The 21,508-nt window shown below is 39.3% G+C and overlaps 2 protein-coding genes and 1 long non-coding RNA gene across 3 annotated transcripts in view; all 3 read right to left on the reverse strand.

The window, feature by feature from the left end:
* LOC118424312 (SCO-spondin-like) overlaps nt 1-9,419 on the reverse strand; it is a 13,612-nt gene extending 4,193 nt beyond the window's left edge. The window contains exons 1-14 of the mRNA XM_035832857.1: nt 9,389-9,419; nt 8,958-9,074; nt 8,499-8,554; nt 8,269-8,356; nt 7,382-7,513; nt 6,728-6,904; nt 6,000-6,110; nt 5,101-5,223; nt 4,436-4,543; nt 2,945-3,160; nt 2,163-2,333; nt 1,095-1,277; nt 722-838; nt 11-140 (exon numbers count right to left, since the gene is read on the reverse strand). Coding sequence (XP_035688750.1) covers nt 11-140; nt 722-838; nt 1,095-1,277; nt 2,163-2,333; nt 2,945-3,160; nt 4,436-4,543; nt 5,101-5,223; nt 6,000-6,110; nt 6,728-6,904; nt 7,382-7,513; nt 8,269-8,356; nt 8,499-8,554; nt 8,958-9,074; nt 9,389-9,419 — 1,760 coding nt within the window. The remainder of the gene's footprint in view (nt 1-10; nt 141-721; nt 839-1,094; nt 1,278-2,162; nt 2,334-2,944; nt 3,161-4,435; nt 4,544-5,100; nt 5,224-5,999; nt 6,111-6,727; nt 6,905-7,381; nt 7,514-8,268; nt 8,357-8,498; nt 8,555-8,957; nt 9,075-9,388) is intronic.
* Nucleotides 9,420-11,045: 1,626 nt separating this feature from the next.
* LOC118425187 lies at nt 11,046-13,245 on the reverse strand. The gene is made up of 4 exons (XR_004832279.1): nt 13,102-13,245; nt 12,148-12,241; nt 11,513-11,559; nt 11,046-11,153 (listed from the first exon to the last, which is right to left on the reverse strand). It is a non-coding gene; the product is annotated as an uncharacterized LOC118425187 (long non-coding RNA).
* Nucleotides 13,246-13,466: 221 nt separating this feature from the next.
* Nucleotides 13,467-21,508, reverse strand: part of LOC118424313 (SCO-spondin-like) — a 13,814-nt gene continuing 5,772 nt past the window's right edge. The window contains exons 3-9 of the mRNA XM_035832858.1: nt 20,783-20,877; nt 19,962-20,229; nt 18,154-18,280; nt 15,955-16,154; nt 14,646-14,770; nt 13,684-13,793; nt 13,467-13,471 (exon numbers count right to left, since the gene is read on the reverse strand). Coding sequence (XP_035688751.1) covers nt 13,467-13,471; nt 13,684-13,793; nt 14,646-14,770; nt 15,955-16,154; nt 18,154-18,280; nt 19,962-20,229; nt 20,783-20,877 — 930 coding nt within the window. The remainder of the gene's footprint in view (nt 13,472-13,683; nt 13,794-14,645; nt 14,771-15,954; nt 16,155-18,153; nt 18,281-19,961; nt 20,230-20,782; nt 20,878-21,508) is intronic.

Consider the following 21,508-nt stretch of genomic DNA (forward strand, 5'->3'; position numbering starts at 1 on the left):
AACATCTCACCAGGTGTGACACGGCCCTGTGGCCACCTGCTGACCATTCAGGTACTCCTGACCGTTATACAGACATGGACACTCCGACTTGACCACACACATCCCATGGTGCTCATAGTAACCCTCTGGACAGTAACAACCTGTGGAAGACAATATTTATCTTAATTTAGTTTTTTAATATGTCAATGACTTCAAGGAAAAAGTCAAATATGCCAAATTCTACAGCTAAAAACTCGGGATGAGATCAGTGATATATCAGTACTGTAACCACAGTGACTAAATGTGTTGAAACTGGAACTAGATTGGCTGTCTTGATGGACTGTCTAAACAATGTGTCTCAAATGTTGTGTCTAGACGATATGTCTAGATGGAGTGTCTAGACAAGTCGTCTAGACATTGTGACCAGACAGGATTTCTAGATGGGATGTCTAGATGGAGTGTCTAGACATTAGGTTTCTAGACCTTGAGTCTAGACCTTGTGTCTTTAAACTAGATGAATGTTAATAGATAGGGCATCTAGAATATGTGTCTAGACAGCATGTACAGTACAATTTGGGATCACACAGGACTGACCAGTAAAACAACAGTTTTAAATTTAATGGGTGTATGTTACATTATAATGATGAAAATGTGATACAGTAATGATTGTCAGAGTTGAATCAGTACTGTACAGTATCATTTCAGTACTATTTTTAGGTAAACTAAGGGTCACAGTGTGTACCTGCAGAGCATGTAGTATCCACACACTGAGAGCCCATCACCAGCCCCATACAGGTCAGTGGACACACCAGGCAGTCTTCTCCGTTCCTGTACTCCTGGTGATCCTCACATTCCTCCTCTGGGTAAACAAACAAACAAACAAACAAACAGGTCAGTGGACGCACCAGACAGTCCTCTCCATTCCTGTACTCCTGGTGATCCTCACACTCCTCCTCTAGGTAAACAAACAAACAAACAAACAAACAGACAGGTCAGTGGACTGCTTTTTGGCATATCTTATTACCCGAATGTCTAATCTTCATTGACATATCTTTGTGCTACTTAATTTATGCAAGATTTGATATGAAATTAACATCATGTATTTTGTTACATACCCCCACAGGTCCGGTTACAGGCCTTCAACTCCAACGGTGTTGGTTCAAGGTCAGCTGATTCCACACACTCCCGCTCTCCTGTACCAATCTTGTTCCGACACTCTCGTACGCGAACAGAGAACCCAATATGGCAGCCACTGGTGCACTCTGACCAGCGCTCCCACGATCCCCATTCAACTTCAACTGTAAGGTAATTACATTTTGCACAGTTAGACTTGAACAGTCATATCACCATGCACCTCTACATAAGCAGGGTTGGACAAGTCCACTAGCCCGATTGTCCAGGGCAAGTGAAAATGTTGTTCGGGCAAGTGCATGTCCTACCCCACTTGCCCGATCGGGCAAGTAGGATTTTTCCATGGGTGAGATTTTGATACACTGTAACTTTTCACGGTCATGGTGTCAAGCATTGGTATTTAAAACACAGAAAAATAGAGTCAATGATAAAAGAATTTCATTGTTGGAAGTGAAAATACACAGAAAAAATGTCATTTGAATTCAGCAGGGCAAGTGAAAAGTTGCTTCGGGCAAGTGGATTTTTTGTGTACTTGCCCGATAGGACAAGTGAAAATTTGAAAACTTGTCCAACCCTGATAAGGACCACTGATATACAGTCAAACATGTACACACATGCACTAGTGACCACCTCAATAAAATTATATGGAACATCTGGCCTTTGATATACAGCCAAGTACACATGTATGTACAGGGGCCCACCTCTACACATTAAGGACTACGTGGCCATTGATATACCGTACGGGGCGAGAGTCAAACCTGTACTTGTCTAGTGACAACTGACATAGATTCAAACCGGTACTAGTGGCCACTTCTACATTTGGACCACCAGTTTATTGATATATACAGCCAAACCAGTGCTAGTGTCCACCTCTTCATAAGGACCATATATGGCCATTGATGCACAGTTAAACCTGCATTAGAGACCACCTTTACATATGGACCACCTGGCCAATGTGAATTCTAATGGCCCCTTTTTGTCTTATTTACACAAGCATTATAGGAACCACTGATACAAAATCGGTAAATAGAAATGAAAAGTTTATATCCTACCTTCACAAGGGTTGAGGAAGCACTCCTGTTCCTGAATGCTCTCTCCGTTGCAGTAGCGTAGGGGGTCGTGTACAGGTGGAGGTGGGGCGGAGCACAGTCGGTACCTGCGCTGCACACCCGGTCCACAGGTGGCGCTACAGGAACCCCAGGGGGACCACTGGTTAAAACCACCTGTCAGGGAAATAACAGGGGGACCATTTCTCAAAACCACTTGTCAGGGAAACAAAACCATCTGTTTCAGGGAAACAAAATGCCAGGGGGACCACTAGTTAAAACTACCTGTTAGGGAAACAAAATACAAGATTCGTTTCATCTCTTTTTCCAATTGGTACAATACTTGTGCTTTTTTTAAAACTAGAAGATAAAACTGAAATGTATTATTGAATTATTAAGGTTCAAAAATAATTCAACCATAGGAAAGAACTTTATGGTACAGCAATTGTTATAGGACTGCCACAATTTTTTACACTAATGTCTTGTACATATATGACAACTATATGTACATATATGACAACTATTGCTAATTTTAGCATAAACGTTAATCTTTGTTGGGAAATGACACAGTGACTGTGGAAAAACTAAACTTTACGTAACCAACACCAATTAAATTTGGTGTTGGTTATGTAAAGTTTAGTTTTTCCACAACTTTTGCCAATATCTAGAATTTGAAAGAACTCCAGGACCAGTACTTCATGAATAACAGTGCAGAAAATATATTTTACTATACATACTAATACTCCAAATAATTATGCTCATAACAGTATATGTTGATGGTATCTCACCACAATTGTATTCATCCGAGTCGATCCAGTCATAGGTCTCCACCCCATCATTACAGTTGTACACCTGGTTACAGACCTGCTCAAAGTCGATACACTTCCCATTGAAGCAGGTGTACTCAGGACAGGGGCCGGCCGTTGGCATGGTAACCAGGGTTGTCGTGTTGTACGACACTGTGGTTGTCGTGGGAACGCTGGTTGTGGTTGGTGCTGAGGTGACTGTGAAACAACATATCAAAGATTACCCCAACTTTTTAAACATAATCCTTTTTATTCAACCATTTTTCCTGGTAAATATACTTGTATTAAACTGTTCTGCAAGCTCATTCTAGTAACACCATAGAAGAGTGATGGGTGTTACTTGAAATGTTGAGAACTAAATGTCCATTTTTATCCAGTTGTGGAGATTGTACTGCCTTTAAACATCACCATCTATTAACCTCCTTGCACCAAAAAATGTACAACTTACAGAATAACAACACAAGGAAAGGTCTAGACTTACACATTTTGTTAAATTGAAAGCACTGTTTTTTTTCTTGAAAGCAATGTTTTTTCTCGCCTTTGTCTTTCAATGGAAGACGTAAAAGACTATATGCAGAAAGACTAAATACTAGGTTCATGCCATCCCATTCCCTGACCTTTGTGCTGAAATTACAGTTACTGTAACTTTTCATAACATTACTTGGCTAATTTTTGGCAAAAATAAAGTACTGACATGATATTCCCTGACCTTGGTGCTGAAATTATTGTGTACAAGATAACTTCCATTGTGAGACTAAAGAGAGAAAAATGTGGTGTTGGCTTATTCTTGGCAATAAGAATGGAATAAAAACATGACAATGACAAAATAGTCCCTGGCCTTGGTTTTGAAATTACTGTGTATACCATAAATTTCCTTGCACAAATGCAAAGGACCAAAACTGTGGTGTTGGCTTTTTGGGGCCAAGAAGGCTAAATTACTGACACAGAACCAAGACTTTTTTCACAAACAACACAACATCATTGTTATAGCTTTGTTGCTACAACATTTCAATATACAGGCCAATAATAACATCTGAATGGAAGGTTACTATTAATGCTACGTCACCTTTATCCATGGGTAACCTATACCCATTCTTTTTAAAACAATTTTATTTAGGGATATCAAGTCCACACACAGATGGTGGTGCAATATTCTGACAATAGTACATTTTGAAACTACTGTCCATCGACTTGATATCCCTGGATACCCTGTTTAGCAACACAACGGATATAGGTCACCCCGCATATAAAGGTAAACAAACGTTATAGTTTAACCACATCAGAAAATAACACTACACAAACAGCAAAGTGAGAAAATGAAGTTGTAAGGAAAATAATAGACTACCAGTACAAAAAAAGCAAAAGAAAATATGGAATGCTATCATCGCTCGAGACCAGAAGGACTCGTCTTAAGCAAGTAAGCAAGTAAGCAAGCACATGTATGAACAGACAGGACACAAGAATTAAACTCACTGCAGTTTTGTTCATCCTCCCCCTGAGAACAGTCCATCTCTCCATCACAGATGTCACTGTGGGTGATGCACCGCCCATCAGTACAGGTGATGTTGGGACAGGTTGTCACTAGTAAAATAAGGCAGATCAACCATATTAGTATTTCAACATGTAAACCAAACTTTGGCATGCAAAATAGCACCATTATGATAGTCTCTTTTGATACATTGTAAATGCGTTTAAGTTTGCAGGGATGTAATTTTCTAGTAGTGACAAAATGAAGTGTTTCCAGTTGTTCTTGGTCGAAACAAGGGGACTAACAGGTAGAAGACTGAACAACCATTTTCACAGTGGTTTAAGACTCATGGTGAGCAGGTTATTGCAAAAGACACAAACAATAATCCACTGCAAAGACTCCAATATTCACAGTACTAAACAGAAAAGATTGCAGTTCACATTGAAGAAAAGTTTCAATAACGTTATGTAGGAAAAAGGAGCTTTTCCCAAAGTTATAAAACTAGTGTAACACACATTGTATATAACCTTAATTATTTGTTCTTTGACATGATTCTTTTATGGTCATCTTGAAAATATGGATGACTTAAAGTCCTGGCTATTTTTTTGTGCTGAAACAAACGTTAATGTTTTCACAAGAACAAAGTTTTAAGACAGCTTTTAAGACTTACCACAGATGTGTACACTCTCATCTGAAGAGTCCTCACACTGTGGAACTCCATCACACAGGAACTCTGGGTCCAGACACTTCCCATCATTACAGATGTACTGACTCGGCAAACAAGTGGTCGTACCTGGAAAACAAAAACGAAAATGTAGTTTAACCAAACGAAAATGTAGTTTAACCAAATTTTTCTCAATTATAGAAGAGCTCTTTTTCAATGGATCATGACTAGACTGTTGATACAAGGTTTAGTGTCTGTTGTCTGAATTTTATACCTGGTAAATCGAATCATACTGTAACACACCAGGTTTGTACTGAACAGTACAAGCTGCACATCAGGACAGATTTATCTGATCCACTCATACAGGGAAGAACCCTAGTACTCTTTTTGAGTGGGGACTGGGGAATGTATGGTGGGTTCTTTTAGGTGATCAAGATGTGGCTCTCATCAAACATGAGACTCCCATTCAACATCCTATATGATGGATGTCTCTAACCGTAGGTATTATTAATCATTTTCATCTGAGTGAAGCGAGGCATTTTGTGGTAAGCACCTTTACCAGTGCACAACATCTGTTGTGTGTGAGCAAATCAGGTGACTCAAACTAAGGAACCTGGACTTTGAAACAAATACCCTACTATTGTGCTATGCAACACCATAAATTATTATGCATCATGATGGTGCACCAGGAAAATGCTCTAAAGTCTAAGTTGCACTTGCTTACATTACAGTTAACAGTGGGCCACAGCTTGGTATCTCATGTTACAGAGTGCTTCAAGTAGCATACACTTTTGTAGATTTGATTGACTGTAGACTTCATCGCTTTCCTTCTACAAAATTACGCAATCTGTTTTCGACCTGATGGGAACTATAACATGAGCGGTACTGTATATATCTGTACTTACAGTTGACTTCATCTGTGCCATCTTCACATTCCACTTCTCCGTCACACAGGTATGCTAGAGGTATACACTGGTACAGGATACTGCACACAAACATGGTGTCATCACAGACACCTGTAGAAGAACATAATGCAGATTTTAAAAAATGAGTTCTCACAGAGGCAATGTTACTGTTTAATTGCCAGGTCCGCTTTCACAATATACTGATCTAAAGAAGCTATTACAATAAACCTAAATAAAAATGCAAATTTATGGAAAAAGGCTACGTAGTATACTAGTGAGAAATTGATAACTAAGTACATGGAACAAGGCATCTAATGTACTGGAAGATTTCATCATAGTTTTTGGTTTTGACTTTTCTTTGCTGGCACTGGAAAATACAACAACCCAAATTTTTTCATAAATTGATGATATACAAAAATGTATGTATGGTCATAAAATAGATTGTATGTCATTCTAACGCAAGTTTAACTTATCTGTGTGGTAACATAGTAAATATATCCGGTTTGAAAAACTTTAGGGATAACTGTTGCCTAATTTAAACTGTAATATTTTCAATTTGATATCACCATCCATTGACCTCATATACCTAAATGCACTGTTTTTCAAAGCAACAATTATGGGATAAATTTGGGATAACAAATGTTACAGACAGATTGATAAGCATTGACCAAAAAAAGTTTAAAATACTAGTAGGTGGAAGTAAAAGTTTAAAAACTTAACCATGATACCTTCTGTAGTTGTGATGCTAACAGTTGAGGTTGATGTTGTAGGAGGCAGTGTTGTAGTGGGACAGTCTAACTCATCCGTCCCATCTTCACAGTCTACGCTGCCGTCACACAGCCAGCTGATATCTATACAGGTGCCGTCTGGGCACTGGAACTGGGCTGGGGCACATGTTACAATACCTGGGGGGAGGGGCAGTTTTTAAAAAAAGCACAGTAAGATTTGAAGTATTTGAATATTGCATATTAATCACATCAGCCAACTTATGTCTATACATGCAATCATGTGCTATTTCAGCACTTGAAATAACATTACTATGCCTGTGGAGAGAGAAGGCAAGACTTAGTAAAGCACTGAATAAGGACAATCATTTATGTTAAAGGTATTTCACTAAAGCTGCACTCACTGTACTTTCAAATTTGGCAGCCTTGCTGTGGCTGAGGGATTTGACAGAAGCTTAGCAAATTCCATCAATGAAAAACAAAATTCCACAATACAGTGAGATATCCACTTTAGGTGCCATACACGTTGCATGGGTGCTGGAATATTTGGCAGAAAGGCAACCAAGGAGTAGCTTAAAGATAATCAAATATCCTTACAAAATTCCTTACAAAAAAGTTATAATGCAAAATAAACTGAAATCTAAAGGATTAGCTCACAGTATTCATCCTTCTCGTCACTCCCATCAGGACAGTCAGGCTGCCCATCACACAGCTTGTCAGCAGGCAGACAGTCTCCGGTCTCACACACAAACTCCTCTGGAGCACAGGTAGTCGGGAGCGTCACAGAAACTGTGGAATAGGAGAATTATAAAAAAATCACCTGATGAATTAACTCTCATAATTCTGCTGGGTAGGAAGACTGCCATTCTGATTCAGAACCACTTAAGGCCATCCAAACCCGTTTGGGCCATTCAATTACGTCAGCACTAAGTCAAAGCAAAAGGTACCTCTTCCAAACCCTTGGAAGCTTAAACTAAAGTTCTATCAGAACCAGTACAGACTGATTTTTACAAAGGTTATTAACTTGTTGTTAATTTAAAGTTTGCAAATACTGGTATATATTAAGTGCAAACTTCGCTGTACTTGTGTCACTGAAGAAGCTGTGCATTATAGCTAAGCGAACCTAGTTTGGCCAACAGGCTGGAATAAAAGTTCAAAACTTGAACTATGTGGCTCCAGATGTCGTTCTGAGGGACGACTGCAGTGTGCAGTGTGCTTGTTGTTAATTTAAAGTTTGCAAATACTGGTATATATTAAGTGCAAACTTCGCTGTACTTGTGTCACTGAAGAAGCTGTGCATTATAGCTAAGCGAACCTAGTTTGGCCAACAGGCTGGAATAAAAGTTCAAAACTTGAACTATGTGGCTCCAGATGTCGTTCTGAGGGACGACTGCAGTGTGCAAGATGTAGGGGTAGCTTGAGGAATGAATCTACTCTTAGACTACTATATACTGAAAGTTTTAAATTGATTAGAGAGATTCTTAAGATAGAAATTATATGTTGTACATGTACAGATACTGTAAGATCTATGTGTACAGCTGTACCTGTAGTCATGGGTATTGCTGTTGTCATATTCTCACAGTTCTTCCCTTCATCTTCTCCTCTCGGACAGTCTGGAGTTCCATCGCATAACTGCAAAATTAATGTTGTAAAGTTGTAATTTTTGTTGGTATATTCTGTCTGTTGAAAGACTGGCACAATAAATGTTTGTCATGATTTGAATGCTGAATGAATTTACCTTATCCAAGTAACAATGAGAGAAAGCACAGTATACCTGAGAACGGAGAATGCACTCCCCAGAAAAGCAGGTGAACTGGTGAATGGTGCAAACTGTGAACAACAAGATAGCCCGCAAATGAATCATCTGTCTAAATATAATATCATGTACAAGCATAATCAAATACTAGATACTACTATTGCTACCATATTGGGTACTACTATTGTATACATAGTTTTTTCCTTGCCAGCCATTGTTGCACTGTTGTATACAACATCTGCTTGCATTCAATTTTATTGAACTAGTTAACTGTAATATCCAACACAAAAATTGGACCCAAATTTTTGACTGAACAGCACCAGTCTTTGTCATTGAGTTAAAATGTGCTTGCTTTACACTAAATCATATGACATTGTGTCTGTCTTTGGGTCTATCAGTTTCTTTACAAATGAGTACCATCAGACTACCCCAACACACGAAGAATGGATGTCAAAAGAATGATTTTTTTTTACTCACTGCAGCCATATTCATCGCTCATGTCTCCACAGTCATCGTGACCATCACATCTGTGAGTCAGGGGGAGGCAGATGCCGCTCTGACAGTAGAACTCATGGGGGGTGTCACAGTTAAACGCTGTAAGGAAAATATCTTGACTTGAAAAAGATATTTAACCTACAGATCTACTCCACAAGAGACATACCTGGTGAGATAGCAAAGAGGACACTGTAAAATCTTTTATGATTGTGCATATTTTTAGTGCTTTTCCTGTCTCCTTGGGGACATCTCTACATCACTGGAGGGGCACTTTTCCATGGGGTACATAAAATGTTCTGAATTGGGGGATATTTTTGTTTGGAAGGATTGACTTTTGCATTGAGGGATTTTTCCAACAATACTTTAAACATTACTTTTCCTATGGTTCAGCTTTTTTTTTCAATTTGACATACCGCAGTACCTATCATAAGCCAGTTTATGCATCCCTTTGCATGCATAGAAAAGCAAAAACTGTGGGTTTCACAGGTGAGAAAACAGACTCATTAAACATGTATGACAACATAGACTGTACCAGACACAACACATGAGCCGCATAAATATAGTCATGGTAATGCATTGTTTACACCCTGAATTACCCACCATTCTGTGCTATCATGCAAACATGTCATATTTGAACAGTTGCAAGTAAAGAGAATTCTTAAACTGTTATTTTCTTGAACATTTTGTGGATTTCAAAAGCTTCTGGATCAAAATCTTCTGGAACATTAAGCTCACCACACTGTTCTTCATCAGAGTTGTCGTCAAAGCCACAGTCATGGTCACCATCGCAGACAAACCCGTCAGGAATACAGCGTCCGTTTTTACAGGTGAACTCATTGTCCTCACAAGCAGGAGGGGCTAGAAGGTCAAGGGTCATGAGAGATGTGAATGACACAAAAAAAGGCCAGAGACTTTGTTCATGAAGGTCACCTATACTTACATGAAATGTAAATTATTGTCAATCGCTGAATCAACCAACCAAACAATCGTCCAAAATCTTTATTCTGCAACATTGCAGATACATGTTGTAGGTGGTCTGATATTATTATTTTTTGGATTATTTGATAAGATAAACATAGCAACTGTCAGCCATAGCTCTCCTTGTACAAAAAAAAAGATACTATGTGCATCTAGATTACATGTAATTCAATCAAGAAATGAGAGGTATTAAATATAGGAACCATATACAGCTGCGGTTTTATTAGGAATTAGGACATCCATAAAAAAGATACATGTATTTGTGCGAATGATGAATGAAAATATGATATTTGATGACTTACGACACTCGTGCTCATCACTGAGGTCCCGACAGTCAGTGATCCCATCACAACGGTAGACGTTCTTAATACAGGCTCCTGACTCACACTTGAACTCATCTTCCTCACACTCATACACTACATGTGTGAGGAAAGTACAATGTGAGTAACTGTTCAAAGCCTTGCATAATCATGACATGAATCTTACAAATGCTGATCCCAAGAAAGGCTTATGATACAATTATACTGACTATTTAAAAGCATTCAATGATCTACATGTAAGTTGAGCACAAAATGCTACCAGTGCACTATCCCTCCCCATTCTTTAGTAGTATTACTTGTTTATGGACAAATGTGTGGCCCAAGGGCAGGAAAGCAAAGATGGGTGCCACCCTATACACCATATGTTATGGGAAAGAGTTGTAACTTTTTTTCACAATGAACAAAACAGAACTGCTTTCATATCTGTGCATTAAGAACAAAAATGGAAAGAAGTAAAATTCAAACATCTAAAAGCTATTGCATTGCTAAAAGCCTGTATGACTGTACTGCCTTGTGTTTCACATTTTATAAATTACAGAAATAGTACTGTAAATGTAGAAATGTTTGCGGTGGTTTTATGTTTGCAGTTTTTGCGGTGGCCACTTCACTGCGAATTTAAAACCACCACGCACATTTTTTCCATGGCAGTAAGAGACTACAGTGCATGGTGCTACCGCAAACTTAAAACCACTGCGAAAAGTCCTTTTTCCCGCTGCCTCAAAATTAAGTCCCCGCAAACTTAAATGCATTTAACAGTATATCTTACCACAGTCCTTTTCATCCTCCCCATTTTCACAGTCGGCCTGTCCGTCACACATCCAGCCGTATGGGAGACAGCGTCCATTCTCACAGGTGAACTCACCAATCTTACAGGTGGGCACTAAGGACAGGTGTTCAACAAAGGTCAGTTAGATCATTTTCATAGATAAATGCTTCAACCTTACCTGTTAATACCAGGGACAGGTGTTAAAATGATAACGTACAAAAGTCTGTGTAGGTCAAAGTGCCAACAATAGAATCAAATTAAGACTAACTATGGCAACCAAGATCACTCTAGATCTAGAGTATGAGTTATTCAAAGAATGACGATTTAGGCCTTTGTTTCATTTATAAGTATGATATATGTTTAGTGTATTGCTTTAAAAGTTTGGTCAGTTGATTTAAAAGTTTGGTCAGTTGAAAACTATTGTCAAGACATGCAGTTCCTGACAATTCAGAAAGGTGGCATTGCATACACACCTTCACATGACTCTCCCCAGCAGTCCCACCTAGCATCCACGCAAGTGCTGCAAATACATTAGATAATCATCAATATGAGCTGAATGTATTCAATAAGCAAAAATATTCAAAATAAGTGTAATGGCATTCAAGGACAAAGTCATTAACTGTCAGAGTACCAAGAGATTACAAATTCAGCACTAAGGACAGGTATCAAAAAGAAGAGCCATTTGTTCTTGAAGTAAAGGACTTTGCGGAAAGATTTTTATCGAGTCCCTTTTAAATCAGCAGGATATGCTTCTGAGCCAATTTTGCAATGGTTTGATCGAGGTGTTAAACAGAAACAAAGGAAAGCACAGTTTAGAATACTAGTACTTAGATGCCATTCTATGTAATGGTAGGTATTTGTTCTGCAATTTTTACCATTTGGCCTACATATAGATCCATAAAGCCAAATGTCCATTTCCAAGGGTCATTAAATTTAGAGGAAAGTACTGTTAATCTGTTAAAGTTTGCAACAATCTTGATAAAAGATTTATGGTGTGGTGTTTAAAATACACTGTTATACAATGGTAGCAAAGTAGCAACATGGAAAAAACTGCAAACATGATTCAATTTAAAGTAATACTCATTTAGCTAATAATATCTGACATTACCAGTTGAGGCAGTGTTTGGTGATGGTAGTCCCAGGGGGATACAGAACATCATCCATGATACAATCACAGTCTGTGGCTTTCACACACCCAGCACCTGGTAAGGATATAGAATGGCGGCAATGAAAGATCATTTAGTAAAAACAATGCGATAATATAGGGCAAAAAAAACAAGATGGCCTCATTTTCAAGATAGACATCATGAATGTCGTAACAAGAACTAAAGGGACAAACTATGGCACCACAACCAACAAGGCATTCATTCCTGTATTCAAGACGTGTACTAGTGTAGTAAAAGTGACACCGGTGTGGTATACTGGTATCACCAACTGGCATCTACACTTGGCTTCCACTATCCAACTAGTTTCACTTCTACAACAGTTACTACAGTCCTGTGTACCTTGCTAGTGTCACTTCTACAAGTACAATCATTAGGCTGCAATGCATCATACTTGCTCATTTTTATAATTTTGGTCATGTTGACCATCTCCAAAGAAGAAAAAAATTCTTTTTTTTTTTCTGAAATCAGACAAAAGTTAATGAGCGCGCTGATGTCATCCATAAAATTTACACGACCTAAGGCCACACCAATTTAATTTCTTGGTTCACGGATTCGCTCGCTCCCATTTTTTGGAAAAAAAATAAAAATAAAAATTACCACTCAGCAAATTTTCACCATAAATGAAACCATTCGCCAGCTTTCTGGTGTAGCAAACATAAAAACTGACACTACTTTTGTAATTTTCAACAAACAGGTGCTGTTACTGTACAGTAATTGTCTTTTGTACCTTTTTCAAGCTGAAAACTTTTTATTCTTTATGTTTTGGATTAGCCCTTACCTTTACCCCAACCATTTTACAATTTTTATTTTTATTTCGCCCTCTCGCTCCATATTTTTTATGAAAAAATCCGTGAACCAAGAAATTAAGTTGGTGTGGCCTAATAAAGAAATATTACCATCGTCCACGTATCCTTCTGGACAGAAGCATCCCTCTACACACGTGCTCCTCTCACAGTACCAGGGCGGGGTGTCCCCCAGGGCGCGGCAGGTCTCCTGACACACGGGGCCGCACGCCTCATAGATGTACCCATTGTCACACTGCATAGCTGGGGGTGGAAAGTGAAAAATATATCATCATTAAATATTGTACCAGGTTTATTTCAAAAGCTATTTTCAACAAGCGCAATGAAAAGTTCAGTGTGCAACAAGTTGCCAGTTATTGTTGTTCATGATATGACTACAAGTAAGTGCTATATATATATCAATACATGGGTATTTTCTTCCCTGTTTTTATTCTATCATCTTGATAAAATGTAAAACTTTAAACTAGGATTTGAGGGTAGGTAAGGACTTAGAAAATTGCAATAAGGGAAAGCTGGACATTGCACATGATACTTTGAAGAGTTAATAGTTATTTAAATTGCCAAGCCCCCCAAAAGCAGTGTACCTATTGCTAATTTTTCTCCTGGCTTCCGCTTGACCAATTTTCAAGTAATTTATAAAGACTGACACACAAAAAAAAATTAGGAAAAACTTACGACACAGCTCCTGAGAGCGCCACCTGATGTAGATGCCGTTATCGCTGCACATCTGTGCGTACAGAGAGATGGCCGTACACATGCACTCACAGAAACCACCGTAGTCACACCTGGAGATGAACAATAGTAAACATACATAACGCTAGTTCACCTTTATCTGTGGGGCAACCAATACTCGTTGTTTTAAAAAAAAGCACATTTAGGGATGTTGGTTATTTCATATTGTAATATTTTCAAACTATTTCGTCTGCGTGATATCCCTAAATGCGCTTCTTTTGAAAACAACGGATATAGGTTACCCCGGGGATAAAGGCAAACTAGCGTTAAATTGCGGTGTGTTTGATTTGATTTATTTTGCTGTATAAAAACATACAGCCAGCGCTACTCAACTACCCTGGTAACTTGCACAGTATACAGTATACAAGAGATTATGAGGCACATATAAAGATGTTTACTACAACACATCAAAACTTACTGATAGGTGCTAACTAGGGGTGGATACAGGTACATAAAATTCAGGCAAAGGCACACTTCAGGTAAAGTGGATCAGGTCCCAGTCCAGACCTGAACTTGAACCTGATTATTTGAGAAAACTTCGGAGTGGGTGACGCTGAAAACAATGGTTCAATTTGCTGCAAAGGAATCTATTTGTTAGTGTATATGACTTCCACTGGCCTATTAAGACCATGCTCTTATGTAAACTACAGAAACTTGGCAGAAATCACTATAAACAATACTCTACTTTGCTCTTTTTATTTTCTTGGAACTGTAAGCCCAAAACACCGGCCGGTACCATCTGTTCATCTGTTCAAAGTCTGATCCTCTAATTTTTTTCAGGCTCGTTTTGTTTTTTCTGATTGTTCCAACAAGAAAACGGTTTTGTACCGGTTTTGTACCGGTACACCAGTGCTCATCCCTGGACACAACTATTACTAATTTTACAAAGAAACTGCCCAACTCACCCACAGGAGTCATACACACACCAGGCGTAGTACATCTCATAGGGTACCACACTGTGGCATGGCTCGAACATCGGACCTGTCAGCACACCGCACATCTTCTTGGCATAGGTCTCGCGTGCACTGGACTTCATTGGCAAAGATAAGGAATTTTCATTCCTGAATAATTTTATATGCGTAGCTTTCCCATGTTTATCTATGTTCAAAGCTTCGTATGACTTAAGTATAAGTCATCACAAGAAAGTTCTGCTTAAGAAAATGCACAAAGTCAACATTCAATGTCAAAGACGATGTGAGACAACAAAAAAAATGAAAACTCTGTTGCTCCGTGTACCATACCCTGTGTGTTAAGTAATTTTTTCAACCTTTCCGATCATTCTGATTTCATAATGAAGGTAACTTTCTTGCCAAACGTTTTCTTTTTCGCTCACATCAAAGGACAATATCCGCATTATCGAATCAACATGGCCTAAGACATAATATGTACCCCTCCCAAAGTTTAGAGGCCCATAACTTAGTAAAAGACCAACCACTTTTCATACCACTCCCTCGGAGAGTGAGTTCAGCACCAAGGAAAGGGTCTGGCACGCGGTTTGGTGGCCCGCTAAAACTGTACGGAGGTGGCTCAATACGAGCGCGCCCCTACGCTTCGAGAAAAATGTATTTCACGTGGTCTATTTTTGCTACTTTACCTGTTCAGAAACCTAGCACTTGAATTCCGTAAGCCGCCACCAAATTTCGCTGGCCACATCGACAGCATTAAGGGCCAAAGTTGCGAAAAAGTTGCGCCGTTTACAGTCGAAAAGTTCAAAGGTTAAGGGTCAAAATTCAAGCGACCTGGTAATCCAAATAGTGTGGGGATATTTTGTATTTCCTGACGAAATGTTTTCAGCTTTCTAATCTTTTCTGAAACCTGAACGTTAAGATATTTGAAATCGCGCCTTTTGAAAAGAGAATGTTTTTTGAAGGAATTTACGATCAGCGGTACGTGGAATAAAATGAAATTTGCGGTAAGCAGTTGACACGGAAAAACGCAAATGTCAAAGGTTACATGAGGCTGCCTGATGACCGATATGATATCGCTGCTGCGTTTGTTCATCTTGTAGCCTTTAGGGTACCCATCTGAGCAATGAGGCTGTTGTAGCGTGCTTGAGGCACCTCCTTCAACACAGTTTTCACATTGTATGAGTGCATTCCAGCTTTTTTTTTTTGCACCTCTATACGCAAATAAATTTTCTTTTCCAATATTTTAGTCTAACTTTTGGCATCCACAACCATGAACAAATACTTTGAACAGTATTGTCTATTTTACCTTGCAAGGGTGCATTGTTGGCGGTTCGGTCTCCATACATGACGTACTGACGCGCCAGGTGTCAGCGAACATGTGCGCCACACTCTCCACCCCGCCTTGTCGTGCCGTGAAGTCGTTCTCTGCGTTACCGTCATAGTTTCCACACAAACCCCCTACCTTACCCTCAAAAACGGGGTCCAGTTTGACATACACACGAGTTTCTGTAAAAGAATACAAACTTAGAATGAAACAAAATATCTGTTGTTGTTTTCCTACAGGAAAAAGATAATGTCAGTTTGTTCCATGCTAAGAAATACATTTTGTATTGGATATTGAAATGTTTATTTTCATTCTTTTGCTTAACAGAAACGGAGAGCGGTTCAGACTTCCAATCACCTTTGACCTCGTGTTAACGTCACACTTTCGGAAAGCATTCTAAGCATCTTTCTTTTTCAGTTATCCTGAAACCCCCAGAGAACTTGTTGAAAATTCCATGAGTCTCATTGCCCATAATGGTTTGCTTGTTTGTTAGTTTGTTTGTTTGTGTGCTTGTTACCTCCATGAAATGTCATGGAATGGAGGTTATATTTTCTGTTATGTGTCTCTGTCTGTGTAGATGATTACTCAAGAACGGCTGGATGGATTGGTTTCATACTTGTTGTGTTCGTAGGGTGTGATGAAAGCTCGAAACGATGAGATTTTGGGAGCCGTATCTGTCGTTATAATCGATGTAATAATATCAGAAATCACCCCTATATCTGCGAAATATTGGAACAAGCATGTCCCGGTGACGTATGTAGGTCAGGTAATTAATCACCCGTGGGCCATGTAGACAGCAGCTAACAGTTGGCAGTTGCGGCCAGGCAGCTGCTGTGATTAAGGTCTCATTGATGAGTTTCTTTTTCCCATAGACTTCTATGTTATAATTCATGGTTTAAATGGGCGCGTTTATAATGAAGCTACGTGAAATTTCAGCAGATTTTTCATTCTATGTCGAGCACATTTACCCTATATCGTGGGAAAAAATTGGCAACGTAAACTATACGTAGGAACTTTTTTTATAGCAATTACAAACTACGATTAGTCAATCCCCACAAAAGGCACTTTTTCGCTGCTATTGTACAACCGCACCACTCAGAACCCACGACTGTGTACCTCTGACCTAGCGCGCGGCTGCAAAACTTTACCTGCTAATTTCTTCAGTTACAAACAAGCTTTCATCAATCTAACTTTTGAGATCAGTTCCGCTGGCTAAAAGGGAATTTCTCACCGCTAAAAACATGCGTCCGTGCAGCCGTTCATTTTTGGCTCGGATCTCTTTTAGGGTACCCACTCGCAGAGTAATACATCAATGAGACCTTAATGACAGTCTGGGCATAAGTGAAGCAGGGCTCTGAATCCAAACAAGCCCTTCAGCTGTGGTTTGAAAAATAACCAGCCAGCAGTAAGTTCAAACTAAAACTTCACTGTACCTACATTTTGTAATTCTATGTCTGTATGTGCCTTCAGGTCAATAAGTAAAGCTGCCCTTAACCATATTAACATCATAGATATGTGGCAGTATGAAAAACTAAGATGCATTGTAATTATCACGCTTTGCATTGATTATGCAAATTAGGCCCTTATTTGCATAAATGATATCTGTACATGTTCCACCTTCCATATATAACATATCTTACATTTATCAAGGTCCTATTGTGGAACACATTGTAATAGTAGGAGATCCTCATTATAAATGCTAATCAACTATTAATTTCTATAAATTGCATACTTCTGCAGGTAAGACGTAAAGATTTCGGACTAAAGTTTGCCAAATCCCTTCTTCTTTCTAACTTTCCCAACTTCCTCCCACCACACCGCTCTGAGGCACATAGTATAACCTCATAATGCTGACAACCTTAGACAGTTTAAATGCCAAACATCACGCTTCAGGAACGCCACGCTACCATATGCCGTCGACCTCTTAAACACACATTACACAATTAAGTGTCACATTTTAATCATTACTTATCAGATGGACATTCTCTGTGTCATTAGATGAATACACCACTTCTTTCCCATAACATTTATAACCATTACTCTCAAATACAACCGACCATAAACATACATACCATCCACAAAAAAGCAATAAATATTTCATGGAGGTATGAGGTCCCCGAACTCTAGTTTTTATTTTATTTATTTGTCTCCTCATGTAGAAAGGTTGTGCAGATAACGTACGTCCATCCCACTTGACCTCCAGGCCAATGACACTTGACACGATGACGTAGATGCCTGACTTGTGAATGACCAATCCTGTGCCGTTATATGCCTTGGGAGGGAGGATCGGCACATCGTTCACTGTCACCTAAAAAGTAACAAGAGCTTCTGAAAAAAGCTAGTCTTTCGCTAACTTATATTGTGTAGGTAAAATTGTTTGGCATAGTTTGGTCAAGCGTGGGTGCCAAGTCTGCAACGTTGGCAGCTCTGGCACAGTTTGGTCAAGTGCTAGGTTATATAACTGTTTAGTAAGGTAGTGGTAAGTAATGATTAAAATGTGACACTTAATTGTGTAATGTGTGTTTAAGAGGTCGACGGCATATGGTAGCGTGGCGTTCCTGAAGCGTGATGTTTGGCATTTAAACTGTCTAAGGTTGTCAGCATTATGAAAGTGCACTGTAGTAATCAAATTTATCAGTAGATGTGTCCTGAATTTCTGCAAGAACAAACAAAGTATTGTCACCATAAACAACTGAACATAAAATATTAACATGGCATATACAGTAATGGAAATATTTTTTTTAATGGCAAGATCATATGAAAGGTAGATATTTTAAACTAAAACAGGTCCGTGGTATGTTTAATGGAACGTTTCGTTTCTTTTAGTAACGCAATTATGCTTTTACTTGACGGAGTCGTGACGTCACGCGTCAGACTCACTCCGTCGAGCTCGGTCAGAATCTTCCCTTTCGAAATTATAAATTAAATGTGGGTAATTCTATTTTCAACGCATCCGAGGGCTACTATTTTGCTGAAAGAAGTTTGTTACACGAAAATAGCCTGAAATTTCTTAGAGTAAGAAATTTCCGAATACGCCCCCCTCCCACACCATGTCAGATGCGGCGCACGCATCTTACACAATTCTAGATTTTGTAGCGGTGATTTTCCATAAAACAAAGTAAATGACATGTCAAACTGTTCTCTACAATGTCCGTTTTATTATAACCAAACAGCGAACATGTTAGTTTATAAATTGTATACAATCTTACGAAGAAATCCTCACCGTTCACATCCGTCTCTGCAAATTCCTGCTTATAAGCCATACAGAAACCAAGCAGCACATTCATGGTAGGCCGATACGTATGTCATAACGTTACATACCGTCGAATCTGCAGGGTAGAATATCTCGCTAGCACGATATGGCATGGACCGCAAACCAAGCAGCACATTCATGGTAGGCCGATACGTATGTCATAACGTTACATACCGTCGAATCTACAGGGTAGAATATCTCGCTAGCACGGTATGGCATGGTCGACCCGGACGGACGGACGGACGGACAGACGGACAGAAATCTAATATCGGTCTGATTGCCTTTCGCCGCGGAAGCGCGGCGAAAGACAAAAAAAGAAACTAAATTATAAAAGGTTATTGATTAACTTTTTCATTATATAAGTTATAAATTAAAATGAACTTTCCAGCAAAAATCAGTAGTTCAATGTTTATTTGACCAATATGTTAACTAAACATAATATTTATATTCAACCGGGACGAGGGGGGATACACGCTTAGCCACGTTTGGGATTGTTTTCTCACCGCAAAAGCGCCACCTACATCGGCTAATATAGCGGTGAGAAGCAGAACTCCAAGTAGAAGCTATGACGAAGTTGTCGTAGAGACTTCGAAACGTCAGGAATGTAAATACCTGCTGGTTGTGTAAAAAGAACTCTCCTATATCCTATATCCTATATCCTACCAACCTGATGAAACTATTTTCGGAAATACGTTAACTGCTTTCTTGTAAAGTCTTAAGAGTCGTTTGAGCATACCTTTCTTCCTCTTACAAGGCTGATGACCGTACTGCCTATGATGATAGTAACGGACTTGGTACAGGTGACGCCGCTGGTACCACACGGTACGTTCTCCGCCGTGATGGCGAACTCGTTCGTTACCAGGTCCTTACTCAGGATGTAGTTACATCCGCCCTGGAAGGAGAAGGACTTGCCGTCGAACGTGATGTAGTGGGGGTCCCCGCTAGCGATGCACACCCCCGCGCACTTGTTGTCGGAGCACTCCCAGTGTCGGCCTTTACATACACTTTGGGGGAAGATTTTTGTACATGTGTTATGAAAGAGCTAAACTTTAACTAACCATCACTGAAGATAGTTGAGACTTGCCAAAGTTTTCGGCTAACTCCAACAGCCTTGTTCACGACATGGACCCGTCTATTGCAGCTTAGGGAACCTGACGTTTGAGACACGTGACTACAGCAGTGGGTCGTACGTGCAGGACAACCTGTGTCGCCCCCCGTCACGCCAACCCCAGTCTCGAAAATTTGGGTAAGTCCTACTATCTTAACTATCTACATGATGGTAGTTTTATTAGTTTTCATTTTAAATTGTGATGAATCATTGACTACTAGGTTCTTTATTACCAAATAACCTAGTTGTAAAGATAAAGACAGAGATTAAGGGAAATTTAAAAAAAAAATTATTAATGAAGGTTAAACATCTTGGTAAACGAATTCAATCTCCACTGGATAAGATTTAAAGATTACTTCTTGACGTTTCAAGTGACATCCTTCACTTCTTCAGCATCATTAGAATCGAACATGTTGTTCAAAGTGAACTTTGGAACTACATATACTTACCAGATATTGCAGTCCTTTGTGATGGTCTCTCCCCTCTGATGCTTTTTCAAGCCATGATGACAAGGGCAGTTCTCTGGTAGAATGCAATAGTCCTCCTAGAGTGTGGAACAGAAAAGAAGAACAGTGAACTTTAGAAAGAAGTCATCATGATGTTATTCTGTGTTCCAAGAGATTGCATTATGTCCAGGTAAACAGGCTTGAAATATACCATCAAGACTTCACAAACATTGGGTAAAATCATACGGGGCATTTGTTCAATACTATCATACTATAGTCATTGATGAAAGGCAGTCCCATGCTCTTTTTGAGGCCGTATAAAAGTAACGTTCTGTCTTGACAACTATATTGGAAAGTGGGGTCAAATACTCTCCTACCGCCCGCTTTTACCTCCCCAATCGAACTCAGATACCCATTTTTTTACAATTTGGAGTGAGAAATATCGTGGTAAGAACCCAATGTGCAATTTCGGTCGCATGTCAGAGGGTTCAAACTCAAGACCTCTTGGTTGTGGGCCAAACATCCTAACTGTTACGTCAACACGACTCTAAGTCAGTAATATGTCCAAATTTACGTGTAGGGTATTTTTTTCTTGTCTACTTATGTGTAACACCATGCCATCCAGACAGGGACGACCCAGAAGCGGTGTACCGAAAGTGCGAAAAGGAACGAAAAGGAACGAAAAGGAACGAAAAGGAACGAAAAGGAACGAAAAGGAACGAAAAGGAA

Source organism: Branchiostoma floridae, chromosome 10 (genome assembly GCF_000003815.2).
Source record: "Branchiostoma floridae strain S238N-H82 chromosome 10, Bfl_VNyyK, whole genome shotgun sequence".
In the NCBI taxonomy this organism is placed as follows: domain Eukaryota; kingdom Metazoa; phylum Chordata; class Leptocardii; order Amphioxiformes; family Branchiostomatidae; genus Branchiostoma; species Branchiostoma floridae.